Genomic DNA, 27,848 nt, shown 5'->3' with positions numbered 1-27,848 from the left:
GGCTTGATCACCTGGAATAAAACTACTCAAGCTCTCCTCACAGCCTCCCTGGAGTGAGGAAGAGAGTGGAATGTCACAGGACAGCAGCTCATTGCAGCAAGCACAGCAGACTTAAGTTCTACCACTGTTACTTTTCCTTCCTTTAAAATAAATCAAATCAAATCAAGGGTTGTATCCAAAATCATCTTTTATTGCCACTTACACAGATTTAAATATTTAACATTCAGATAAACAACTGTCTGTGTTCACATCACTCATTGTTAGTTACTTCCCCATAAACTCATAGAAACCTCCATTTCTAACCTCTGTAAGATTCCTTTTGGCAGATCCTGAAGAATTCAATTGATGTGGTGGCATCTCACAGCAAAAGAAACTCTTTTTAGGGGAACTCTGGTGTGTTTAATGAAAAAAATCACTACACAATGTGGGCTTTCACAATAAGTCACATTCTTTGCAAAATAATTTGAAGATTCCAAGACTTCTCTCTTTTATTCAAAAAATAAATATCTCCTTTCTGAATCAAAGCACTTCTTATGACAGTAAGTACAAAGAAGAAATGCACTTCTTTGGAAGTTCTGAAACAGACATCCAGGAGCTCATGGGGGCAACATTATCCGTAACAGTGATAAAAGCTGAAAGCTGATTTTATACAAATTTATAGCAGAGCCCAATTTCCTTTTACAATCTAGAGCTTCCAATGGATTTCAGAAAAACACCATTTTAAAAGTCTGAAAGGCACAAGAACTGACCATAAAACGTACCGGCACGCTCACAAATACGTTTTATGTTACATTCCTAAAGAGGCTCCACAGGACCCTATGAGAGAAAGAGTGAGAAGCTGACAAGTTCCTCTGTGAAGTACTAAGGGAGCGGCAGGGAGTTCCTTCTGGCTTTTGATAAAACAGTTAAAACCCCAAGGCTGGGAGTGTGAGGAGCTGCATCACTCTGTTGTGTTTGGGCGAGTGGCTACATACACGAACACAACGATCAGCAGTACTACAATCGCCAGCGTGGGCAGCACGACGGTGGTGATCTGTTGCCGGGCCTCCTGCATTGCCTGTTTCCTCTCCTTTTTATCTTTGGAGGTCTCTTTTTTGGGTTTTCCTCTCAGCTGCCTCATCCTCCTCTTAGGGTCTTTTGTTCGTTGAAATGGGAGAGAGAAGGGAGTTGCACAGCAGGAAACAGTCCACAGTCTTTTGAAACAAGAGGTTGAAGAATTCCTACTCCTTCAAGGGGCTGGCTGCACAAGAAACTGCAAGAGAAGGAAAGAAAACAATTCTTTTGAACAAGATCTACATGCATTCCAGTTACGTTCCACAAAGACGCTCCGAGGGCTGGAGCACCTCTGTTATGCAGACAGGCTGAGAGAGCTGCAGAAAGCTCCAGGGAGGCCTCAGAGCAGCTTCCAGTGCCTAAAGCAGCCAACATGAAATCTGGAGAGGGACTTTTTACAAGGGTGTGTAGGGACAGGACAAGGGGAATGGCTTTAAACTGAGAGAAGGGAGATTTACATTACATTTTAGGAGGAAATTCTTCATTATGAGGGTGCTGAGGCGCTGGCACAGGGTGCCCAGAGAAGCTGTGGCTGCCCCATCCCTGGCAGTGTTCAAGGCCAGGTTGGACAGGGCTTGGAGCAACCTGCTCTAGTAGAAGGTGTCCCTGCCCATGGCAAGGGGATGGAACTGGATGAGCTTTAAGGTTCCTTCCAACCCAAACCAGTCTGGGATTCTATTATTTATTAAAGCCATTTGCAGCTCCACTTGGTATATCTTCTAAAGAATTTCTTCCTAATATCTAATCTAAATCTACCGTCTGGAAAAGAAGAAACAATGCCAGCTGCAGTGTTGAACTCAAAACACAGAACAGATTTAGAGAGACCAGAAGTGGTCAGTGAACTCCATAACGGGGAGGTAAGTGGGAACTGGATGCAGTAACTACACACACCATCCATTCCATCTTTCAGTCAAATGGGACCATTTCATTTCTAAACTTTCATAACTGTTTCTTCTCAGCAAATCCTCAATTCTCACCAATTCAGGGCAGAGTCTTTTTGGTATTCCACCTTCTGCGAGCTGTGGGCTTTTGGTTTGGTTTTGCCGTTTTATCACTTCTAATAGCTAACTCTTGAATGTCCGCAGGGGCAAAAGAAATCTCTGTTTTACCCCTTCCCTTTCCATGCCCTCTCCTCCTGCTTGGTCATGAGCTTTATTTTCAAACTCTAGAAAACAACTACTGCGCAAAACTCAAGTTTGATGTTTGCCCTTTGGGTGATCAGACAACCAGAGCATTTCAGGCTGCAGCGTTTTCCTAATGCTTTCTGTCTCCACTGTTAATGTACGTCGGGGGGGTTGTATTCAGATTTCTCACAAGACCCAAGAAGTGATGGACAGTAAAAGCCTTTGGAACTTCTGTGTGCCACAGTAATGAACAGGGTTGCCATGAAAACTAACCTCTCCAACAATAAATGTATGCCTTGCTCCACACAGCATCACTTGCTACCCAGACATTAAAAACATCAGCGTGGTTTTTTAAGTCTCTTTTGAATTAATATTTCATTCTGAAGCAAAATTATACCAAGTTAATTACATACACTAGCTAACATCTGACAGCTTAGAAGAGAAAGCCTTCCTGCAAATGTCAGCACCACTTGAGCTGCGAGCTGATGCTCTCCAGTTTGGGAATCTGGCATCAATCTCCAAGTACATTTCCAGTAGACTGGGTTACTTGGCTTTGCTACTGGCAGAGAAGGACTTGCACAGAAACTGGACCCTAGTTTTCAGAGAGATGAGCCTTAGGGTTCATTAACTGAACCATGAAATGGAAGCAGTGAATCTCTGCAAGCTGCTGCCAGGCTCCTGCTGCCGGTATGAGCACAGAGGCTCCTGCCAGGATTAGACAATCACTGCAAGAGACAGCGCTTCCACACAGGAAAGGTCTGGGATGTTGTACATGCTGCTGTGTTCATGTGGGTATGAAACAGCACTTAAAATCCGGCGCTCAGTTACACAAGACGAAATCCTACAGCCCATGTTGTGCAGGCAGAGTAAGAGTGCCACAGGTATTCCCTTCTGCTGCCAAGGCTCTTACCGGCCACGTATGGACTCCACTGGAAGGCAAGTAACTACTGATAGGGGAAAGGAAGAAACAGATCCATGAAGTACAGCAGGCCAGAGCGAGGGTTACACAGGGTCTCAGTCCCTGTGGTGTGCATGGCCTGTGAGAATAAATTAATCTCATGTTACTGAGCTACATCCTCCTTCAGCCAGCGATCACCCTGCCTGTGCCTGAGGCTGAATCACGTGAAGAGAGAAGGAAATACTATAGCACTGGGATGGGTGTCATTAGGCTAGTTAGCAATGCCCATTTAAAACATCTCCGAGCAAGCTGGTTTCAGAAGGGCAATAAGAAAGTGATCTCCTGCAGGTCCTTCAATGTTGTGCACACTCTAACCTTCGTGACCAGCCAACTCACACTGCAGGAGAAGTGGAAACTCACCTTTGCTCCTCAAACACAAGCTTCCCACTCCCAGTCTCCCAGAACAGGAGAGGGCTCATTGCCGCAGACCGCACACATCTCACTAAGACTGATTCCCATTTCTCTTAACGGCTCAGCCTGGGCCAAGCATCTGCCAAGGCTGGAAATTATCAAACTAGGAAAATCAGCAACTCGCTTCACTGGGATATTTGTAGGACTAGCAACAGAAGAGTTTAAGAGGCTCCAGCAGAAGTGGGGTATCTGTAGTCCACAACAGCATGACAGGAGCCTGGCACTAACCAGAGACTGGAACTTCACCTTCCTTCTATGAATTTTGCAATTTCAAATTTGGTAATAGAATTGTCTGGGGTGATGAGATTATTATTAAATTCACTATAGCAAAGTTCCTTCCTCCCCCCCCCCTTCCCCCCGCAGGAACCTTCTGGCTACAAAGAAACCATTCCAATGGTCAAGAAAATGAGTGTTGACTTGATACATGTTTGAAGCATCCGTTTGGCAGAGCCTCACCCTTTCTTCTCTCTAACACTGCAGTGCTCCATCTTGACACTGAAAGGCTGAGGTTTCAAGCAGAACAAATCACTAAGAAGTTCCATCTACTGAAGACAAACCTAAACACATCATTCTTCAACACAGTAAAAAAATCACAAATTAGTACCCTGCCTTGACATCCCCTACAGCAATGACATCCCTCCTCACCAATCATCCACCTTGCTTCCTATATATATATATATATATATATATATATATATATAAGCGCTCTTCATTCTACCTTCTGGGTTAAGTCACTCTGAACTGCTTTTGCAGAGCTAACCCCAAAACCTAAAAGCATCAATCAGTGGGCTTGCTGAAGTCACTCATACCAATGCCGAGGCACTTGCCAGCATCTTAAAGCAAGTCAACTACGGTTAAGCAGAGATCATTTTGTACCAGAAGGCTGTAGTGAAACTTGGGGGGGCTGATACCCTTCAGAACACATCAACCATCTCCCAGCCAGAATTTATGGCAGTCTGGTATAAAGTATTGCAATTCTGCATCTCCTTCTACATGCAACACATGCACAGATGATTTCACTTATCTGCACTTAGTGTACTCGTACGTCTAGACATCTAAAGAACTTATTATCACCAGCCTTCCAGCATGAATTAGCGGTGTTAAGCTGAATAATTTTCCTCCAAATCCCAAATTACAAGGGTTTGCAAGGCAATTTGGGTTAACTTGGCCTCATGATCCTGCTTGCTGACACTGTAACGTTTCTGCAACAGCAAAACATCTTGAAATTCAAACAATGAATCTGACAAGAATTAATTTTTATCATTTAAGTTTTACCCCCTGGGGCCATGGATGTTATCGAAACATTAAAAATAAACCTAAACAACAAAGCAGCAACCAGGACAGGCTGTATTCAAACTGCCTGCCAACCGCAGTGAGAAAGGACACAAGACACCTAAGCAGCAACAATTACCAGATTATCTGAGTGTTGAACAGCCCCAAACCCAGCAGTTCCCAATCACCAGCACACACCAGCATCAGTCAAGAACTAAAACGAACAAACTTATCAGCTTTTACCTATTTTTGCTGCTGGGCTGATTGCTTCAGGGAGCTGCAGCCAGAGCTGCTGTATAAGAAGAGTCCAAGAGATGGAAAGAGGCAGAGGTGGGGACACCAGGGGCAAAAGGCAGCCTGGTTAGCAGGAACTACTACTCCGTGCTGAACAATCCTTACAACAGGAGCACTCCCTGGCCTGATGGTAAGGACCACGCTTCCCACTAGTGAAGCAGGACTGTTCCCTGCTGCCCAAGCCCCGGGGCCATGGGCACAGGGTGCTCTGCTTGCATGGTCCCAGCAGAACAGACACAAAGCCAGGAACAACACGTTGACTGAAGTAGGATCGTTCTTACTTCTACCCTTAATTAAAGCGGGGTCTAAATGATAGATACAAGTTATTTCCTACCTTTGAAACCATGCAGATGTTTGGGGCTTTTGTAATAAATGACTGAACTGTAATACTGTTAAACAAACCCTGGGTACTAAGGGCAAGACTTGTTTTAGGCTACCCCATATTTTTTATCATTACTCCAGAAATGATTTTACCTTGAGGTGAAATGCCACATTTGGATGTGGAATTTTCTTTCCTGCAGCTTTAAGGTCTGGCCATTGCTAGAGCAGCATCAGCAAGGTCACCAATTTCTAAGGTGATTTGGCCAGCTTACAAATGCAGCTAAATGGGACTTTTTAAGAAGTATTTCAGTAGGAGGCTGGGACAGATTTACACAAGAGGAATATTTGCGTACAAAGCTCTTGCTGGAGTCTCCAGAGACCTCAGTTCTGCATGCAGCCTTCATCCATCCATCCATCCATCCATCCATCCATCCATCCATCCATCCATCCATGTCCAGCTATGTCCCTTGTTTTTAACCTGGTGTTTCAGTTTTGGTAGGTCTAAGAGAGTACAGTAACAATTCTCATGCCCTCTCTAAAGAACACCTTCACCCTCTTGGGTGTCTGCTACCTGCATATGATTTGCAGTGAACGCTTACACCAGTTTGCACCCAACTCCTGTACTGAGACAGAAGCTAAACCTGCTCCTGTGTTTGTGTCAGACACAAACCTGGCTCCAAAGAGGGAGATTTTGCTTTGAAAAGCTTGATTGTAACAGTTTTAATGCAACTGCAGCAGTGGTTGTCCAGCACTATTTCCATCCCATTCAAACACAACTGCTACACTGTTTTAAACACTAAATGTAAAATGAGAGTTAAAAAAATACTTTCATTATTTGACAGGCTCTAAAGGAGCAAAATGCTCTGGGTAATCACTTGTGTGGGTGACAAAGATGGATACAGCAGGGATTTGCCAATTTGACTAAGAGAGCTGAACCCTAAACAGCACGCCTGCCCAGAGGATTAACAGAATGCTTTAATCCCAGCCACATCCTCCTCCCTCCCCTCAAACCTCCCCAGCCAACCCACTTTCAGCAACACAAAAGTGGCCTCATGACAAAGTGAATATTCCAACTGTGGGATGATTCCTTTTGGTCCCGAAGCACAGCTCTGTGCCACCACTAACAAGGAGAAATGATTATCACCTGCTCAAAAAGGAAATGGCCTCTGTACAAGCCACCCCCTAATGAAACAACCTGAGCACATGAGGGCTCTGCGGGAACAGCCACACACCTAACTCCAGGTTCGGCACTCTCCCATGCTCTGGATCCCCCAGTTTGGTCCTTTTCAACCCAAGTTGCACAGGGGAACCAGTGCAGAGCTGAACGCAAAGCCTGAAGAGATGCTAAACTTGAGATCTTCTCTTGCAGTGACACTGTCCTGATTTCAGTGTGCTAAAAATGAAGAAAAGCATTAAGAGAAAATGTCTCGCTCTGTGAAAAATGGATTTTCATGTTACAGCATGAGGCCAATTCTTATTATCATGAAAATTTACCTCAAGTCTATTTGACTGCAGCAAGGAATTAGGATCAGCAAATCAAAACAACCCTGCTTTCAAGGGTAAAAGCTTTTAATTAGACACACAACAATACGGGACTATTAAGATTCTGTTTGAAGTCAGTTCAGCATTATTTTGTAGTGAGGGGTGGTGGCTTTCTTCCTCAAATTACAGACCTGAATCTGAATTGACCCATCATTACTACAACATCACATTTACTGGAAATGTGGCTTATGAAAGTCTCCAAACTACTCAGAGCGCTTGGAAAATGAAAGTCAGCACTGAATGCTGCCATAAAGTCAGAGAGAACAAGGCCACCACAGCACAAAGCTACTTCAATGCGGTTTTCACAATGCTGAGGACTTGGATAGAGCGAGTAATCTGTGTTAGAAACAAAAAGCCACGGATCTCTGCAGCTGGGAAGGCATTGTTAAACAGAGGTGAGGTGACAGTGGTTTTGGCACGCACAGCACTGGAACGCAATGCTATCTGCCCTGAATGCAGCAAAGAAACCCAGCAGAATGCAATTAAAAGGAAGTAAATTAAAGGCAAATCCTTCTGCTCCGCACACAGGTATATAAATAACCTGTATTCCTCTTTGTGGGTGAAGAACCAGCATCAAGCCAACTTGTGCAAACAGGCAGTCCAGTGGAGAAACAGGACTAATGTTTCTTATAAACACAAGGAAAACAAACACCTAATTTGTGTCACTGCATGGATTCAGTTCCTATGGGAGGCCAGAAAAGAAGAGCTTGTCATTCCCCACCCATACAGCTACCGAGGATCTTACACATAAATGCAGTAAACTACAACACCTAGGGTATGACGTGATATTATGCGTTTGCTCAGCTGCTTTCTTAAAAAGCAATTTTCTCGGCTGCTCCTGAGACACATCCTTTTGTGTCCTTTGGATACAAACCATCCCTCTTCCCACTACATTTATGGAAACTCAGCCCGTTTCTAAATAGCTATGCTAAATAAATAAATACAAATGAAGGAGCTGCTTGTGTCAGAGCCCCTCAGAATGTATATGCTGCTTTCCCACACCAACCCCAAGTGTTAGGCATCTACAAGAAGGTGCAGCAAAAGGAAACCAGTGTGAAAGTAACACTTCTGTTCTCAGTGCTGCTGCGTCCAGGTCATGAGCCCCCGAGACCCGGGCTGTGGCTGCTGACTCACACCATGAGCTTAACTATCACCTGAGCTCATCATCCGAGCCGACAATGACCTGGATGGGAAACATTGTTCCTATGATCCACTGTGGGGTCTGGTCATTTACTTCTCCCATTCAAACTACTGGTACAGCATCACTATCAACGTGTTTGAAACAGATCCCCAAGACACGCACCCAGCGGAACACCAGCCGGTCTGAAGCTTCATGTTACAGAATGCAAACAGAAGAGCTGAGGGACTGTCACTGCTCTTTATTATAATTCTACTGTCATTAAAATGGTGCTGAAAATTCAGGCCAGGCTAAAGCTTGGCTGGCAGAAAAATCCATACCCACAGCGAGAATTGGTCATTAAATCTAAACCCACAGAACCCACAAAGGCAACGGGTGAGCCTGGGGTGTGTGCATGCAGCAAGAAGGGAACGGTGTACACAGGACTGACCCACAGAAAATAGCTGACAGAACAGCTTCTAAGATACCAGGGCAATATCTAGGAACAATGTGTGTACTTCCTGACCAACAGACACTCTGATGATGCTGGACTCAAACTATTTGTGAAACAGTTTGTTTCTTCAGAAGGCATGAAGTGAAATCTTGCTCTTCTAGTTCAAGACAAACCTGCCACAGGAGAAAGGCAAGATGGATGTGTACCTGGAGTCCTGAAGCCCTCCTGAGACAGGGCTGTAGGGGAAAACGAAGACCACTGCACCAACAGTGTCACCTCCCATTTGATTTTATGAAGTAACTGGGAGGTATTCACGGATTGAAAGCAAGCTGGATGCAACACGAGAGCACGCCGAGTGAGGGGTTCAGATCCCAAACTCACCCCCTTCAGGGCTAGTCTGAAGTTCTGGTTTTTCCAGCTTCTCTTGGCAAGGCTGGTTTCCAGTAGGAGGCTGAGGAAAGCCTGCTGGCACCACGCCTGCCTCTCCCTGCTTGTACACGTGCCAGGGGAGGACGCTGGAGATGAACTAAATCACACAGAAATCAACCCAAACGCAATCGCTGGAGTGGGTGCCTGTGTTACTCCCTTCCTTACTTGTTTTCTAAACAGGGAAGGCGTTTTAGAGCGTATGCAGTGCTGTCATTTGGCAGATTTTATTCCCAACTCTGTTGCCTTCTAGACACTCATTTGATCTGGGTAATCAAGTTATGAGTGAATGAAACACCCCCCTCCACATTACATTACAACAGCACTGCAGGTTTAAGCTACAGCTCTTCCTCCAGCAGCCCGAAATCTGCACTTTCCCAAATTCCTGTCAAAGTACAGAAACATGCTCAGTATGAGTGTGACAACAATGCAATCAGGACACCTTTTCTTGGGGGGAAGATAAGAACTGGGCCTTGCTACACAGGATGGGTGGGAAGGTTTCTCTTCCTATGGCTGGGCTCATTAAAGTCTCATTCTGTTTACTCCCCAGCCAAAAGCTGAGGCCTCATTACATTTCACTAAACAATCCCACATTATAATAAAGCCGCAGGTTTCCTGCCATGATAGGTAGGCTCTGTTTGCAGTTATTTAAGGAGAAAGCACATAATTACATATAGCTGGATTAGGCTGATCAAATCCCTGTTAGTGCCCGTCAATATGCACATAAAACAGTGTGACATTAATGTAAACTCATTTAATTGCAGAAAGTTTAATTAAGACTTAATAAAATTACAGAGACCGAAAGTTTTGCACAGTCTAACCAAGGAGTTTCCCAGCAAAAACACCTCCTAAACACAGCCTTGTTTTGCTCAATCAGTTCTGCAACACTGGTTCTTGCTATTTATTAGTGCTCCTATTTACAATCCTGTCGTGGTTTAAACCCTAGCCAGACAGCACTGCACTTTACACCGGCTCAAAGCTCAGAAGCAAAAGCAAATGCTATGGAGCCTTGTGTGTAACAAAGTCCATTATGAGCAAGCTCAGGTAGACAGAGGATGGCTCAGAAGTTCCTCTACAACATTCAGCAAACAGCTACGGATCAATACCATAGTTCAACCACCATGAAGTGCAAGTGACCTTCTCTTGAAGCACTTACCAAGACAAAATATTACATCCCCCTCCATAACAGTATTCATGTTCTCCCTTCTCATTTATTCCTCCTGCACAGCCTCCCTTTCCACTCGGGTTGTTTCTAAAGCAATCTGCTATATGCACAGTGCTCTCAGTCACCAATGATACACAATCGTGCATTGACCCCGATACGCTTAGTGCAAGGATATCAGCATCATTCTCTGCTGAACAGATCCAAACTATTCCAAGGGTAGTCATGCTCATGCACTGCTTAAGTTGTCTTTTTTGGCTGCCCAGAGAAACTGCGGCTGCCCCATCCCTGGCAGTGTTCAAGGCCAGGCTGGATGGGACTTGGAGCAACCTCCTCTAGTGGAAGGTGTCCCTGCCCATGGCAGGGGTCGGAACTGGGCAAGCTTTAAGGTCCCTTCAACGCAAATGGTTCTGTGACTCTATGATATGGATGCAACTGAATTCCTAACCACAGATGGAACACATTAAGTGCTCAGTATGGCATACAAGCCACTTGAGCTCCTGTAAACCCACACATGCAGTGCCAGGGAGATGTGGGCATGGATGCCAGGTGTCCTGTTGGTCCACACGCATTTCCTTCCCCACTTCGCTCTGTGACAATGACTTCCCCTGTTCTGCATGTGCAGGTGTGTTATCTCTATTTCTAACCCAGCAACCTTCACTGTCTGTGTGCAAGAGACTGAGACAAGAAGGGCCAGGAGTGCCACTGCAGAGCTTCTCTCCACCAGCAAGCATGCTTGTGCTTCTCTACATTCAAACTTTGGCAATTTTTGGCACACAGGGCAATGCACTGCTCCCCAGAGCACCCGTTTTGCCACACTAGGGTTTCCTGGTATGCTCCCTGCCAAATCACATCAATCTAAGGATCTCAAATAAAAGAACATAGCAAATTCTGGTTCATCTTTAATAGTCTCTCTGCCAGTTGAGCCTCCTGCTCTGATCCGGTTTACTTTAAGCTTTGTTTGCTCCTCAGCTTAGCTCCTCTCTGCACAGGCCCTACAGTGTTTCCAGGATTCCCGAAAATGCTGAGATGCCATGAAGGAGCCTCACCAGGCCCTTAGCCAACAGGGCAGAAAAATCTCTGAACGAGTCCATCTCCCAAACATGGATGTTTCCTGCAGTTTTTGTCAATGGGGGGAAGGGGAAAGGAAAACAAGGAAAAACTTGAGGAAATGCAAGTGCTAGAAAGCATTACAGTGCAACCTGCTGGAAAATGTATTATAATTCAATACTGTATTAAAAGTGACCAAAAAACTTAAGCCCTCCCTTGGTCAGTCACATCCCTCCAAAGCTCTTGGAAAAACTCTCCATGCTAGAGACAGATCTCTGATAGATACCACGTTCTGAGCAAGTCTATCACTTACTCTGATTCCTGTCCCCTTCCCTTTGGCAGCACAGCTATTTGCGTCACCCTCCTAACCCAGAGCCTCTGGTAATTTCTCTTCTCTGTTCCACTGAAATTCTTCAAAGCATCATAAAGGCAGATTTAATAAGCACCTCAATTTGTATTGCTTTCTATTTATAATACTGCAAAAGCACCTGCTGCTGCTGAGATCTACACAGGTATCTCTCTTACTTTGTAGAGATTAATTCAGATTAATATTAATAGTTCCACATTTTAAAGCAATTGCAAGCAGCACTGCCCCAGGCTGTTCTGTGGGTTGGTTGGAGGGTTTTTTTCCATCTTTGAGGTTTATATTTTCTGTCTTTGGGGGCTCTTTATTCATTGGCTTTGTGGTGCAGTTGTTTTCCCCCCCCACCTCCATTTTTACTGAGATGCTGCTGACCAGCTCTTTAAAACAGGGCTAATTTTGCTTCATTGTTCACATCAGCCACATTCAATAGTATGCGTCCTGGAATATTCAGTAGATCCCTCATGCCAACAAAACAGCAGGCACTCAACAATCAAACCACTTCAGGTTGTACCCTGAATCCATAACAGTGTCAGTCAAGGCAGCACTGGGGCCCATGGATGGTTTGGGAACTGTGGGTGTGCAAAGAAAGGGTGTGTAAAGGCACCTGCCCATGACACAGTAGGCACAGGGTTTGGATCACGTATTACCCGACCTTCTCTCCAAATGGGGATATATTAGTTTTTAATCTCATCAAAGTGCCTGTGAACACCAACTGACAGCTAAGGCTGCACAGTACAGAAGTCCCACGTCTGACCTTTCAGAGGGACTCAGGAATCATGTCCTTAGGCATCTCTTCAGAGCCTGTCTTTCACAGCTTACTGACAGAATATTAATGGCTGCACCCAGGGCTGTAGGCTCCTGGTACCTACAACATCCACACCAATTGCTCTTGCTGTTATCTCATTTAACACCACCACAGATGGGAAGTTTAATGCAGTGGGGGGAAAGAAAAACATACATAAATTGTGGTGCAGTGCGAGTAGGTGAGCAAGATGATGAAACCCAGAAAGAGCAGGAAAGCCCCCTCAGTGTGCAAGAAAAGAAGCAGAACAAAAGGAAAGATAAACCAGTGCATGGAAGAAAAGCTGCATGAAGTGAAATAAAGACTGGAATAAGTGGATGGAAGAGTCAATCCATCAGAGCAGACAGACAGCAATGATCAGTCTCACCTCTGCACTGTGTTTATTTACTCTTAGTGGCTGCCAAGTGAGGTTTATACTGCTCATCCATCTCCCAGCTATGTATTTAGGTGTGATGTAGCACACTCCTCCACAACCAGCCAGGAGAGCTCAGGGAAGAATTCACAGGACATTCTGAGTCAATTTCATCTCAAGAGTGACTCTTGATGCCTCAAACTCCTACTCCAGAGGGATGCTATGCTATTTGCCTCTGCAGTATTTAATATGGGCTTTGCAAGGGTAAGATTTTCAGTGCTCCCATTAAAAATGGGCATCTTTCTGAAGAAAAGGAAGTCTTGTTGCTGTTACTATTCATCCCACCCTTGCCAAGATGAGAAAAGCTGGTCAGAAATACACAAAACAGTTTTGAAACTGGTTTTAATCACTTTCACTGAAAAACTAAGCAAATTTAAAGGCTCACAGACACAGGCAAACATCATTGCATTGTACGCAGTATCATATCCTCCTCTTACTTCTCTGTCAACAACAAAAGCTCAATATAGCCATTACCTTGGGAATTCACAGATTTTAACTTTCTATTAATGTGAGAGAGATGAGGATACAGATTTGGCCAGAAAACAAGCGAGACACAGGGACTTGCATGTCATTTAAAAGAGGAGATGCCATCTATCTTTTCAGCCTCTGTCCCAAAACATCTGTAACCTTCATGAGTTCTCATCCTCTTCCACAATTATTTCTTATCATGCAGGGAGGTTTTGAACTTTTGCAACAGCTACATTGAGTACATCAGCTATGGGCAGACATGCTATAGATACCCCAAGCCGATAGCTAATTGTGATTTTCAGTCTTTCAAGCAAATAGGACAACTTAAAATGGCAAACATTACTCTATCTACTCATCCATAAATTAGGAGTGACAATAGCAGATTATTACTCATTCACTCAGAGTGTTTGTTTGGCCCTGAGAGAACTGGCTTTACTCCAAGAGCTGGCAAACACTGGTTAATATACATGTAAATGTTTTATTCCTCTCAGAGTAAGCAATTGCACAAAATGAAATACCAAATGAAAGACAAGCTCAGTTTTTCTGCTGATGCCTGTCTCGGATGCAGTGCTGCTGAAAGCCTCTGCAAGCTTTTTCACACCGAGTCAACAGGGAAAAAGCCACCTTTTCTTTTGAGAGCGAGACAATTTCACTGTGGAAACACAAAAGCTTTTATATAAATATTAATCATCCAAGTTGTCCTGGAGTTAAGTGGATGGAGACTGGCTTACATAAGGTTGCAGTACTGGCTTAGTAATAGCGAGATGTACTGAAATGGTTTTGCAAACACTGCTCCAAACAGGCTGTTCCTCAATACAAGATCTGCAGTGCCAGAAGTAGATTCAGCGACCCCAATATTTAATCTGACAGTACTATAAAATAGTACTTCACTCCCAAGAGTGAAAAGGTGTATTTTGTCCTTTGAATTTGTGGTGCAGGCATAAAGGAAAAGGAAACTGTTATTTTCCTCAAAAACTGTCACTAATTTGAACTAGAAGGAAGCAGGGACACTAACAAAAGGGACAGAGGTTCAACAGAGAGAGAGAGGCAAATAAACCAAGTACCTGGACAGAAAATCAGGCAGTGATTTAACAGAGCCCTTAGCGCAGAGCCTTAACCAGTCCAGAACCTGAATATTCTAAATAAAGCCAAGTGTAATGCACCCATACCCTTGAGCATGGGCTCTCCAAAACACAAGAGAATCAACAAGCACATTCTGTGCATTTGGATGCGGGGACAGTATGCATCACCTCCAGCAGGATGCTAAGAACCATCCTGCCTACAGAGGGCTAGAGATAACAGAAGATACTTAGATTTACTTACTCCTCCTATGTACATACAGGCCATCAAACATTGCTTACCCCTCTGTCCAACAGTGAGGTGAGATTTACTCCCCCCTCAATTAACCGAGCCTTGAAACTAGAACTACAATCACGAAGGTTTTTAAAGGGGAAAAGGAGAAGCATAGCCTTTTATCTTGGGTACTGCACCATATGCAGCAGCTCACTTTCCTTGAGAGCACACTAAAGCAGGATGGTAGCAACAGGTCAAAATTGTTTATAAGCCTTAGACAGAAAGGACACCTATTAAATGTACTTCAGATAGCAAGTTTAGAATGAAAAACAAAACAAAGCAGAAAGCTCTGGCTTAAGATCATGGTAACCTGATGGAATCAAAGTGAAAAAAGTGTACCGCACTTAAAAAACAATCATCAGGACACCTACAGTCAAAATTCATCTGTTCAAATGAAAGGAAAGATGAAAGATGAGCAAACACTGATGGGAAACAACACTATCAGCACAAGGGACCTTCAAAAGACATGGGACTATGTACATGTTGCAAGAGCTGATGGGAAGTTCAGCTCCCATCTGGCTACTTGTTTCAGTTGCTATTACAGTGCTCCACAGGTTTTACCCACGTCTCTCCATGGACACAAATATCTATGGATATGCAGCAGACAGCAGATCTGCATTTTACATAAATTAATCATAGAATAGTTAGGGTTGGAAAGGACCTTAAGATCATCTAGTTCCAACCCCCCTGCCATGGGCAGGGACACCTCACACTAAACCGTGTCACCCAAGGCTCTGTCCAACCTGGCCTTGAACACTGCCAGGGATGGAACATTCGTAGCTTCCTTGGGCAACCCATTTCAGTGCCTCACCATCCTAACAGGAAAGAACTTCTTCCTTATATCCAATGTAAACTTCCCCTGTTTAAGTTTTAACCCGTTACCCCTTGTCCTGTCACTACAGTCCCTAATAAAGAGTCCATCCCCAGCATCCCTATAGGCCCCCTTCAGATACTGAAAGGCTGCTATGAGGTCTCCACACAGCCTAGAATTGCTCTTCTTCAACATTCTCCATTTTATCAGAAAAACAATTTACACTTCACAGGCTGTTACATTAAAGCTACTTTTGACATCTTTCCCTCCCAAAAATTCTGTGGATTTCTTCTTAACCTGCAAAAAATTACAGAGCTGGTTATGGCTGGAGCAAGCTCACTGACTAGTACCTGACAGTACTTTACCTTGAACCTCGACCCTAACACTGTGCTTCTCAGGGCAGCTTTCACACAAAGCAGACTCTCCCTCTTCTTGTATGCTAGTGCTTACATGACACTTTCAGATCTCACAAGGGGATCTACTGAATGGAAGGGCAACTCAACAGAACAAGACCCAGGCTCAGCACTGAAGAGGATTTTAAAACTTATTACAGGGTATCACTTCGACATTCAGTGTTATACGTGGCTGAAATGAATACACATGCCAGGCTGAGCTGCAAGAGAAGGCACCTCTAGAAAAGGCAACCGCACTATTACCAGATAAGCCCCCAGTTAGCACGGATCACCACACCGGACAGAGATTTAACTCATCTAGAGAGCAGACAGCTAATCGGATTTCTTAATGGGCTTCTCTCTGTTTCACTGTGGCTGATGTATACTGCATACAGGATTTTGGAAAGAGATTTTTTTTCCTCAAATAGCACATTCTGCTCTACTACAGCATTCTGTTATCATCTTAGCTTATGCTTATATAAAGTACCAGATGGAAAGCCAAAAGTTACATCAGCAGTCACTAAGAGGTTAATCATTAAATTCAAGCTATGCCAGGGCAGTGACAAAGCTGAACTCTTGAATAAATGGAGCTTGAATAAAGGTAGCACTGATTTTCCTGAAGAGGCTTCATTACTTAACTCCAAAAGTGTGATTTCTTTTGAGAGGATGAAGTTAAGAGTTAACCCAAATGTATTATTTCTTTTCTACCGGAACAGAAACCAACCCATTTACGATGCAGGCAACACAACAGACCTCCCTTCCTTTCACTGTTCTCTCCCCCCGCAAGAGAAACTCAACTTCACAAGACTTCAAATCTGAGAGAAAAAATAGCCCAACAACATAACCAAAAACCTTAAGAAAAACCACCCCAGTTCATCTTTATCCTACAAGCTTTTCTTCCAGTGCACATTTTCTTCCAACTACTTTCATCTCCGTGTTGCTCTTAATGCTTTCCTAGAAAGGAGTTCCTTTAGCATGCAAGTGAAAAACTAATTTGATGAAGAGACAGGGAATGTCTGGAGCCCAGTGAAGAGACACGAGGAAAATATTTGGATGTTCCAGACTTCCTACCATATTTTACGCTTTCCAATTCTGATCTTCCTGTTTCCAATTTTAAAAAGGTACCAGAATCAACCAGCTGACTACTACAGGCTGTACCACTGAACAGAAGAGTTACTCCTTTACCTCCTTCAGGTCTGATTAGGATCATTCAAAAGCAAAGCGATCTGAGTTTTGATTTCCCACAAGTACTCCAAAACACTTATTGAACCATGGCAATTATGCCCGTGACAAATCCTAGGGACTCAGTGTTCCCTGACTTTCCGAAATCACTGTTTTGACTCACTCACATCTCTGGAAATGTGAAACTTACTTAGGTAAGGTTTAAGAAAAAGCAAGAAGATTGGAGAGACCAAGTTAATCAGGAAAAAACAGGGAAAAATAGCTCCCCAAACAAATAACTACATATCTTTCCTGCGAGAAGGGGCATAATTTCTTACTCTCCTATTCTGAAAGCACTACCTCTTTCACAGTTAAGCAACGTTTCTCCACAGAAGCCATCACTGATTGCATTCATTTGAAATTTTTTATGTAAACAAGTGTTGGAATAGAGAATGAGAAGCCAAAAAAGGATATTAAATTACAGGATGTATACATCCCAGAACGTTGCATGTATCTCTTTGGAGAGCAGGAACAACAACAAATTGGACATGAAATAGAAATAAAAGTAGACAAGAACGCGGAACCTGAAAGGGGTTTGCATAAGGTCCCTCATGTCTTAAGAATTTATTAGAAGATGGTGTTAGAGCACCTGAATTTCAGAGAATTAATTCAGAGATAGCTCCTGTTGCAGCAGTTTCTGGTAGAATATTTTACCCTGGCTGTCAGCCAAATCTCTGCTATGCTGATGCCAAATAAATGATACCCAATTTCAACGACAGATGCTGTTGTGTTGACACATAATTGATACGTTCATATGCAGGGCTCCCTGGAATTCTGTAACAGCAACATTTTATTCGCAAGAAATACAACTGACAGTCGAATTCAAAAGGATTTGCACATAGCTGATGCTGCGACACTGCTGGCACTGCGATTCTGAAGGGAAGAGATGGCTATCCAGGGTGGTCAGGAGCAGGGGAGGCCATAGATTTTCCAGGGCCATGAAAATACGAAGTGAATGCAAAGTGGCTCAGGCAGAAAGCTCAGAGAAACAGGAAACCTCAAAGTTTTCAACACAAGTTGCATATCCCTTTCCTGCAGAGCTTGTAACTGTGTAGGAGATGGAAGTCATAGAAACGCCACAGCACTGAAGTAACAGATAGGTCCATAATCTCCTCCTCTCTTTGACTTCCTCGGTTTCCTAGGCAGTAAACAGTTTAACAACCTTTAAAAATACACTTAGCAAAGGTATGTTCCAAAGAAAACATTCTGTCCCCACCTCCTTGTATGTTCACTCTCCTGGAGTTAACTTGAAATGAACTTTCATAAACAGTATTTATTTTGGGAAGCAACCATATCCCTCCTCAAGCTTAACAAACCTTCAGCATCTACTGTGATTCTTACAGGGAGAAAACAAAAGACAACGACACTGTGAGATATGCCTGCAACCTAGATTTTCCTTGGGTTTAGTAACACAGCATCGTATTATTTTCACACAATGAACAGAAACATTCACAGAATGAAAATATTCAGAGAAAAACTCATACCCCTTCATTTCACACCAAAAAAAAAACCCACCCCAGCAACAACTAACATTTGGCACAAAACCCAGCAGTGACTAAATGCCATACAGCAGAGTTGTCAGTCAGTTATTCAGATAGTGTATGTTATTCAGCACAAACGCAATGTGAAGTACCTTGCCATGATGCCTCTTTTTAATTAAAATAACGTTAAGCTTAAAAATACTTTTGAATTGCAGGTGTATGGATTATTTGAAGCTCAGAGATGAGGAGGAATCACTAACTGGAAGTCTTTTCAATCCCTGGAAAACCTATTTTGTTGGCTGTTTCTCAAACTACATTTCAGAACACTGATCGCAGCCCAGAAAGCTTCTGTAGTGTAATATGCTGCTGCTGCTTGTGGGGCCTTATCTGGCTTTCAAATATTGTCTGTGCTTCCCTGCTAGTACCAAAGGGAAGATTTCTTTCTCCAGTCACCTCTTTCCTTACATTATATGAAAAAAAGACTGATGTTAATTCTTCAGACTCTGCACACGGCGGCTCTTTCCTTTCATTCTTCCTCTCCTGCGCTTCTAAGGGTTGCTAAGGCCAAAACTGTCAGTAGACCTCTCTTCACACTGAGTTTCTCCTTCAGGAGTGCCCAGCAGAGAGTTTAAAGTTATCCAGACGAAAAAACCCCAATGCATTTATCATCAAAGCTTGTAGCTCTCGCAATGCCAAAACTGTCATTTAGTTCAGCAACATGGCATACGTAAAACATCCAGGTTTATATCCTTGCAAAAGCTCAGTGATTGAAAAGGTCAAGGAAGTGCATTAAGCAGGAAAGCTTTAGGCGTTCTTTTCACTCTTACGACAGGCATTGGAAAACCAATCTTTGCCAAGAAAACACATCCAGACATCAGACGTCCACAGGCACCAAGTGCACAGGTACCTTCTTCTGAATGTCCCAAACCCCCCAAACCAACCAACTCCCCTCTCCCCAACTAAAAACAAACCCACCACCACACATACACAGAGACCCCACAGCTGTTTTTCAGAGTCACAACAGCCAGCTGAGACTAACCTCCTTATGGCAGCTGGGCATCCCAGGAACACATACAGAGGGTGGTTAGGCACTGGCACAAGTTGCCCAGAGAAGCTGTGGCTGCCCCATCCCTGGCAGTGTTCAAGGCCAGGCTGGACAGAGCTTTGAGCAACATGGTCTAGTGTGAGGTGTCCCTGCCCATGGCAGGGGGTTGGAACTGGACGATCTTAAGGTTCTTTCCAACCCAAACCACTCTGTGATTCTATGAATGAGGAAAGGAACATGAGTAAACAGTTAAGCCAACTGTCACTTGCATTGATATACCAGAACCAGTCATGGGGCATGACAGGTTGGTACACCACGGGCAGACCCACCCTTCCTCACTCCTGTCCAGAGGATCAGATGCAAACCATCTCCAGTTCAGAAGCTGCAGTTATTAGTTAGACTGGTGCTGTACCTGAACTAAAACAGGCCAGCCTCTCAGTGCTGCATTTTAAATTGAGCATGGTGTTGAAATAACAATGCCAGAAGGCTTAGAGAGAAGCTCCAACTCCTGTCTAATTATTTGAGAGTGTGGGCAGAGAAGTGCAGGTCAGCTGCAAGGCACTGTATAGCTACTCCCTATCTGTGTTAGGAAGGGCATTATTAGTCCAGAAGGACTGCACCAATTTGAACGTTTGTGCTCCTAAGATTTATTCCTATAGGTTTCTTTGGGTGTTGGGAACTTCCCTTAAGCACACACTAAATTTAATAACTTTCTTTAAAAATAATAAAAATCATCATGTTCAATAGTAATAACCTATCCTGTTATTAACAAAGGCAAGGATTTGAAAAGTCAACAGTAGGAGTGAGAATCAATTTGGCTTCTGCATTTTGTTCGGTTCGGATACAGAACAGAAAGGTCTCACTTTCTCCCACTCAGGAAGGCACTGCTATAGCTGGAAGATACAGAAAAAGCAATAAGACAATTGTATACAAATAGTTCTGTTTCTCTTCCCCAATTTATAATGTCATTAAAAAAAAACCAACAACCCAAAGCATGTTTGTTGGAGGTTACTGTACAATGAGTTAACATGCTAAATAAATCACAGAATCATAGATAATTCTATTATAATTCTATTACCAGCAGAAAGAAGTAAAAGCAAGTCAGCTTCAACCTGCAGAAATATAAAAGACTTAAAAACAGTTCAGGCTATCAGATTTCAGAGCAAATCTTCCTTTGACAGGCACTGTTTCCCATCCTGTTAAGTATTTCTCTTACCACTGTGGGAAAGACTTAAACAATGGAGGGAAACTGGCTATGGCTTGCTCTGCAGGCTGAAATAACCTCAATTCAGCAACAAGAATTAGCATCAAGACTTCTGAATAACAGTATCAAACCCTAAAAATTAAGCAAGAAGTTAACATGCAGCCCTTTCCCCCATGCCAATGTCCTTCACCACAAGGAACTTTAGGTCTCCAAGCCTTCAAACATACCCCACAGCAGTATAACTACACTCCTTTACACAGTTAGGAATTCAATAAACTTGAGTTGTTTTGCACTTAAGACGGATGTTTATCCTTCAGTTCCTATCCTAAACTATGCTAGAGTTTAACTCCCACCCAAAGTAGGCTGCAGCATGATGGTACGTGTGCTGGGCTGATAGTGAGACCCAGCCAGCACAGTAAATGTAATAGTTTCTAAGCAAAACCAAACAATTACAGGAGAATACCCTGAGCCTTTTTGTGGCACAGCTCCAGGCTCAGAGCCACATTTTATACTGGCACCAGTAAGGTCTAATAAAAGCTCAGGGATCTTGAATCTTATTTGTATCATGACAGCCATGTACCTAAGCTATGTTTGCGGGGGCACTTCTGTAACTAAAAGCGGTTTGCTGCAGCTTCCCTGAACAACTCCTTCTTTTTGTTATCCTTCTAGTTGGGTGTCAGAGTCAAGCACAAGATCTTTCATGACACAACAATGCTATATAAAGTGCAAGACACTACTGACATCTAACTACCAGTAAGCAGCCACTCTAGGAACAAACACTTCAGAGGCAAAGCACATCAGTGAGTTTCAGTAACAGATTTATGCAGCACACCTCCTCTCCAGACCTAATGCTAAGCACTGTACTGTGGTCAGAGAACTTCTTTCCAAATGCACACGCAAAGCCAAGGTGTCAAACAAAACCAAACTGACACTGGGTAAAAAAGCAGAGACCGATTTATAAACAGAAAGCAGACTGAGGAGATGGATCCACACTCTGAGGTTGGGTACATCCAAATCATGATTATCCATGCCTCTAGCATGATACAGAGCCCAAATCAACATGGCCTGAATAAAAGGTTTTTATACTTAACAATTAATAAGGCTCAAGGACCCTTATCAAAGAGCCTATCTGAAGGCAGGTAGTACTTTGAGCACGAAAGCCCAGCCAGGCACCTGCTCAGATTCCATTTTTTTTCCAAGTTTACTATTACACAGCCACAGCTCCTCAACTCCTTAACCACAGTGTATCTTTACACTTACTACATGCTTTTAGAGCTGCCTATGGCCAAAAGAAAATAGAAAAAATACAATAAATCACAGCTACACAAGTGCTTGTAAACAGAAGTACCAAGACAATACAGTCCCAATCAAAATGGATTGGGTTTGCTACTGCCAGAGTCTCAGGGGTGCCCACATAAGTAAACAGGAGGCCACATCATTCTGTACTCCCCTCACCAGCTCATTTCAGCCTGGAGAAGTCGTTTGTGCCTGCAGCAGGGCAGGCCACAGTTCTACTCTTCAAGTGACAAAGCTGCAAACACATTGGCTTAGGCAGAAGCAGCTTTTGCACTGATGCAGCTCTTTATTTCCCACTCTTTTTGTGAAATACAGAAACAATTTCTGAGCAAAGCCTTTGGGGAAAGAGCTTTACTCAAAATCACTAGTCCTCTGTCTGGCACAATAAGAGCAGAGAATGCAAATGAGCTTCAATAAAAGCAGCTGGCAATCAATACGAAAGGGCTGGTCTCCAAGAGTAAACCGAGTTCCTCTAAGGATAAGAGTTAAAAGGGGAAAAATAGAAGAAGATGGATAAAGGAAGAACAAATGTAAACAACACGGGGGGATGCACAGAAGGAATACAATCTAATGATGCAATTTAAAGAAATAAAATCAGACCGACTGACAAAGAACAGCTTGGAGTAAATAGGAAAGAAAAATACAGATCACTATAGTGCAAGGAAAAGGATCATTAGGAGAAGTCTAATGAATACATGTGCAATCCAAACAAGACAAAATAAGACTCATGAAAGGGAGGAGATCAGAGGCTAGGTGGCACGAAAGCTTAAGGCACCACCGAGTTCATGCTCTAGCCTGATATGCAGCTGGTGGTGAGTCCAATAACGAGTTACAGCATTCCTGCTATACACATCTGGCCACTTCACAACACCTTGCACACTCATTCCTCTGACCTTCTGCCATAATGCAGAAGATCAGTACTCACCTGAATGGAGCAGAACCCACCATGCATGCAGTCAGGCTCCTTTTCTAAGTTTCCTTACCTCAGGAAGTCCACAGACACCTGGCAAAGGACCTGCAAAAGCCCAGCATTACTGTTACCAACTGTGTAAAGAAAAAGCATTCCTCAAGACTGACACATTTGCTGACTTTTCCCTATTACTGTGTCTCATTTTGGCTCATTGTGCCTCATATTGGGCTCATATAAGTCCATTAGAGAATACACTGTGGTCACAGCAGCAGCCTTCCCTTGCAGCTCTTACAGACAGTACTCAATACAGAAGTGAAAATACAACTATTTTGGCACTGTTGGCAACCTCTGCTCAAGAAAAACCCAAAAATCAAGTGTCTTGCATACTCCAAGTCAGCATCACAAATCACCCTCCATCTTCCATCTACAAACCCAGCTTCATTGGCTGGTTTTATCAATGTCCTCCACCAAACACTTGGTTAACATGGAACAAAGGTCCCTATTTCACAAGTGCCATTAATACTGCATATTAGCACACAGGAAGACAAGCAGTTCCTTTGCTCAGAGGCTTTTTAGCCCCAAAGAATCCCACCAGCAAACTACACAATGAAACTCTTTTGATCCCAAGAATGTATCTTCAATAAAGTAGCTGCCTAAATAGCATACACTAATGATACAGGGTGTAAAGTAGTATTTTTCTACACTCCTATGAAACTGCAGGGGAAGTCGTGTCACCACATACTATTTACTTAGATTGTTTTGAGGAGCATACTGATGGCACAGACTTCTCTGTCTAGTCAAGTTGTTAATACACTTAACATTATGCTTATACTTTCAGAACTTTAATAGCAATTTGGAATAATTGAATAATTAAGGAATTCCTGTGAGATTTCTAATGACAAAAATGGTCAGAAACTTTGAGGCACACAGACATCTAAAAGCACAGAACTTGCATTTTAAAGAGACAAATCTGAAGAGGGACTTTTTAAAAGGGCATGTAGCAATAGAACATGGGGCACTGGCTTTAAACTTAATGAACGTAGGTTTACATTAGGCATTAGGATGAAGTTCTTTACTGTGATGGTGGTGAGGCGCTGGCACAGGGTGCCCAGAGAAGCTGTGGCTGCCCCATCCCTGGCAGTGTTCAAGGCCAGGTAGGAAGAGGCTTGGAGCAACCTGCTCTAGTGGAAGGTGTGCCTGCCCATGGCAGGGAGTTGGAACTGGATGAGCTTTACGGTCCCTTCCAACCCAAACCATTCTGTGATTCTGTGATGAAGTGACTTGCTTCTTTGCAACTAAAATCAGCATACAAGAATTCAAACAAAGTAGGATGGAGAAGACAAAAAAAAAAAACAAACAAAAAACAAATCCAAAACTAAACCAGTGTTAGGGCAAAAGACAACAAAGAGAATATTATCACACATTCTCATCCCCGCGCAATATAGATGTGCCTAAAGGGCTCAAAAATACCTGATCTCTGGCTGTTTGCCACATCCAACATACAAAGCCTACTTCTTCAGTTGCCTACAGCAATTACTTTAGGGTTTGTTTTAACAAGTAAAAATCTCTTTCTCAAGAAAAGAAAAAAGTAGGGAGGAGAGGCCTGCACTGCCGCATTTTACATCAACAAACTCAAGGCCTGCCACTACTGCTAAGACAATTACAGCATTTTAACAGCACATTTCCCTAAGGTAGCAAGCAGTTAAGACCTTTATATACTGAAAGAGATGGCCTTTCACATTAGCATGGCCTATTAGCCACAAACAGGATTAAGAGCTCAGCAAATCCTCACACAGCCCACATCTGTCAACATAACTCTTTCCCATAATGGGCAGAAAGGAAGGTAATTTCTCAGCTTTACTGAGCCCTTACTGGAAAGTTGATACTGCAGTAATTTAAAGGAACAAAACCAAAAGGGGAACAAAAAAAAAGGGCACAATCAGGGAGGGCCCTCAGGATCTGTTACCTTGTAGAAAAAAAACATGCCACCTGATTACAGAACTTGTGGTCTTACAGAGCAGCTCTGCCATTGCTCTGGTGTCCCTGTACAGCAACCAACCCTAGGAAATCTCCAGAGAAGATAACAGCCAAGATCTCCTCTCAGGACATTTCTATAAGCGTGACAGGAGTTCCATAATCCATCCAAAACCAGAGAGATCCAGACTGGGATGCTACTGAACATCAACCTGCCCATAGGTGCATCTTGCAGCTCATGACAGAGATTAGTACAAAGACAGAGACAGTTTTATTCTGGAGCACCTGGACCAAAATAGTTGAATCAAGAGATGCCAGATCCATTCTGGAAGGCCCTAGATGGCTTTGGGAGCAGCTGGGACACAGCTGTAACAGTCAAAGCAAAACCCAGCCCGATTCAGTACAGCGAATTGGTGCTCAGTTCCCTCAAACCCTGATGCCACTGTAAAGGATCAATGTGTCTGAGTGCAATCCCCACAACAGCAGTGCTACCTGCTGAACCAGGGTAGGTCTCCTGGGACTCTTAATGAAGAAATTCTTTCAGCCCCTCTCCACCACTGCTTCTTGGTAGTGTACACCCCATCAGGACAAGTCTCGCTGGGCTTCAAAGTAACAGGCAAAAGAGAAAGATGGTGGAGGGGGAACATTTGTAACAAAAACAAACACAGAAACTGCATTGCATTACATTACGTATTAAGTGCCATGGCCGAAAGACTTAGGGTATAGTCCATCTACTGTTCCATAAGCCAGCTCCTACCACCTAATCATCATGTATATCATATATATGTAAAAGCATTTCACTGTCTATTTAATGCATGGAAAAACACGATTAAATAATAATAAAGTAAAAGATCAAGATTATTTTGCTAGCACACAGATACAGCAGTGACTTGTTGGCATACAGTCCACTCCTCACTGTTACTACACACACCTCTAAACAAGCAGCAAGGAAACAGCCATCAGCTGGGGAACAGCCTTGTGCCGCCTCACACAGGGCACTGTCCACCCAAGTCTGATGCTCTGGTGCAGCGTTAAAGCTCAGGTGGTGCTTCATGGACAGGAGGTGTGGGAATGCGGCCACTGCTAAATGACCTGATGTCTTGCACAGAGCAGTCCCATCGACCTGTGAACACCAACCACATCCCTGATGGGTGTTAAGTGTGCTAAGGACCCATGAGAAGGAGGGCTTTCCCATGTCCACTCTGGCAGCACCCAAAGATGCCCAGCTCTGTAAATGGCTTCTTTACCTTTCTATGTCTGCAGTGCTGTGCTGTATCACTCTGCATTCGTGACAAACAGCTCTGACAAAACCCCCCTGAGGAGCAGAATCTTACGCAAGTCCACCCTGGAAGAAGCACTAAAGAACAGGCAGTTCCTAGAGTTTCCCATACAATAAGGAGTATTTGACAGCCGCACACAAAATTCCAGTTGATAGGTACGTCCCTTCCACATTTCCCACAAAGCATGAGGGAAAGCAGCAGCTAACATTGCTATGACAAGGAGCAGCTCATTTACCTGACAAAGATCTGTGAAAATTCTGTCTACAAAGGCTGAGAACAGTCTAAAATCAGCTTTCTTCTTAACTTCAGTCTAGGAGGGCTCTATGTTATAAATAGGCCACTTAAAGGCAGTTAAGAGAGAGGGGGGGAAGTTATTAAAAATGTACTAATGAGAAACTCATCTCACTTTTTTTAACAGGGCATCAGGGAATTCCTGCAAGGCTTCTGGTTCATTTAAAGGAGGAAATTCCTTAACAAAGCTGAAGACAACTGACAATCAAATCTTTACAACTGAGAGGAACACGGAACCCCCGGAGGTCCCAGCACAGGGTGGTACTGCAGACCCACACCATACAAACCTCAGGCAGGATCGGGACCTTGGAATGGAAATCTCTGTGACTGAGAACATCCAATTCCTGCTGCTTTAAAAGATGGTCTGAACCACAACCGGTTTCGAAAGAACAGAAAACAAACCAATCTCTTACAGGTAACCAGCGATGAGAACCAAAGAACTATGAACCGAACTCATGTTTGTATGGACAAAACACACACAAATTTAGGCACAGAGGTTAAAATAAGAGAGAAAAGCCACATTTTCACTTTCAGAAGATTCTTTTTTTTCCCCGGGTCCCATTTTAACGCTTTCCTGAGGGCTTTTTCCCCCCCAACCGGTTGCTTAAACACAAGTCTCAGTCGTTCCCCGGTACTCGCGACGGGTGAACCGAAATTAAGAAGGAAAACCAGATCAAACCCTTGAAGTCTTCCCCGAGTCTCCTCAGGAGCTGCCCTCGCTGTGTCCGCGCTCAGCTCCGCTTCCAGGGGCTGCAGTTCACACCCCCCAACCCCGCCGCGGCTCCGCTCCGACACCGGCTCACCTGAGCTCTCCCCGGGCAGCGGGACCGGGACCGGCCCCGGTGGGGTCCGTGCCCGGAGCGATCGGTGTCAGGGCTCTGAGGCGAGAGGCGCGCTGCGAACCGCCCGCCCCCCCCGCGCTGAGGCGGCGGCTCCCCGCGCCCCGCGCTCGCCCCCCGGCTCCCCGCCGCCCCGCACCGGCTTTGCAAACTTTCCGGTTCACCCGCGGCCGCCGCCGAGGAGCGCTCGGAGCCGAACTCCGCAGGAAGTTGGCCCTCCCGGGAGCCGAGCCCACCGCTCCCCTGGGCACACCGCGGGCTGGGCTCGGCCCGCGGCCCCCCCTCAGCGCTCCCTGCAGCGCGCCGCCCGCTCCCCGTCGCCCTCCCTCAGGCCAGCGGGCCGCCAAGCGCCCGCACTTGGACTTGCGCTCACCGGAGGGACGGGCACAGCCCGAGCTGGCCGCCGGCAACTTCCCCGCTCCGCCACACGTGGAGCTGAGGCGCGGGCCGGCTGCCCCGCCGCTCGGCGCAGGAGACGTGGCAGCTCCAGCCCGCCCCGGCCGCGCCGGAGGCTCCTCCCG

General features: G+C 44.3%; 1 protein-coding gene across 5 annotated transcripts; it reads right to left on the bottom strand.

Moving 5' to 3' along the window:
• Positions 1–169: 169 nt before the first annotated feature.
• Positions 170–27,848, bottom strand: SMCO4 (single-pass membrane protein with coiled-coil domains 4). 5 transcript variants are annotated; one of them, XM_061457894.1, is made up of 3 exons: positions 27,701–27,848; positions 25,849–26,040; positions 170–1,252 (listed from the first exon to the last, which is right to left on the bottom strand). In XM_061457894.1, the coding sequence occupies exon 3, from the start codon at positions 1,118–1,120 to the stop codon at positions 941–943; it is 180 nt and encodes a 59-aa protein (XP_061313878.1). In that variant the 5' UTR covers positions 1,121–1,252; positions 25,849–26,040; positions 27,701–27,848; the 3' UTR covers positions 170–940. The 5 variants fall into 5 exon arrangements, with proteins under 5 accessions (XP_061313878.1, XP_061313879.1, XP_061313876.1 ...); XM_061457895.1 differs by lacking the exon at positions 27,701–27,848 and adding an exon at positions 27,467–27,652; XM_061457892.1 differs by lacking the exon at positions 25,849–26,040.

The sequence above is a fragment of the Pezoporus flaviventris genome, unplaced genomic scaffold (genome assembly GCF_033815535.1).
Source record: "Pezoporus flaviventris isolate CSIRO_AGI_PZ_B2104156 unplaced genomic scaffold, CSIRO_AGI_Pfla_v1 ptg000025l, whole genome shotgun sequence".
In the NCBI taxonomy this organism is placed as follows: Eukaryota; Metazoa; Chordata; class Aves; order Psittaciformes; family Psittacidae; genus Pezoporus; species Pezoporus flaviventris.
This window is presented reverse-complemented; position numbering and strand designations above follow the sequence as displayed.

Excerpts from the sequence above, each read along its gene's own strand:
- SMCO4 (XM_061457894.1), bottom strand. The coding sequence starts at position 1,120 with ATGAGGCAGCTGAGAGGAAAACCCAAAAAAGAGACCTCCAAAGATAAA.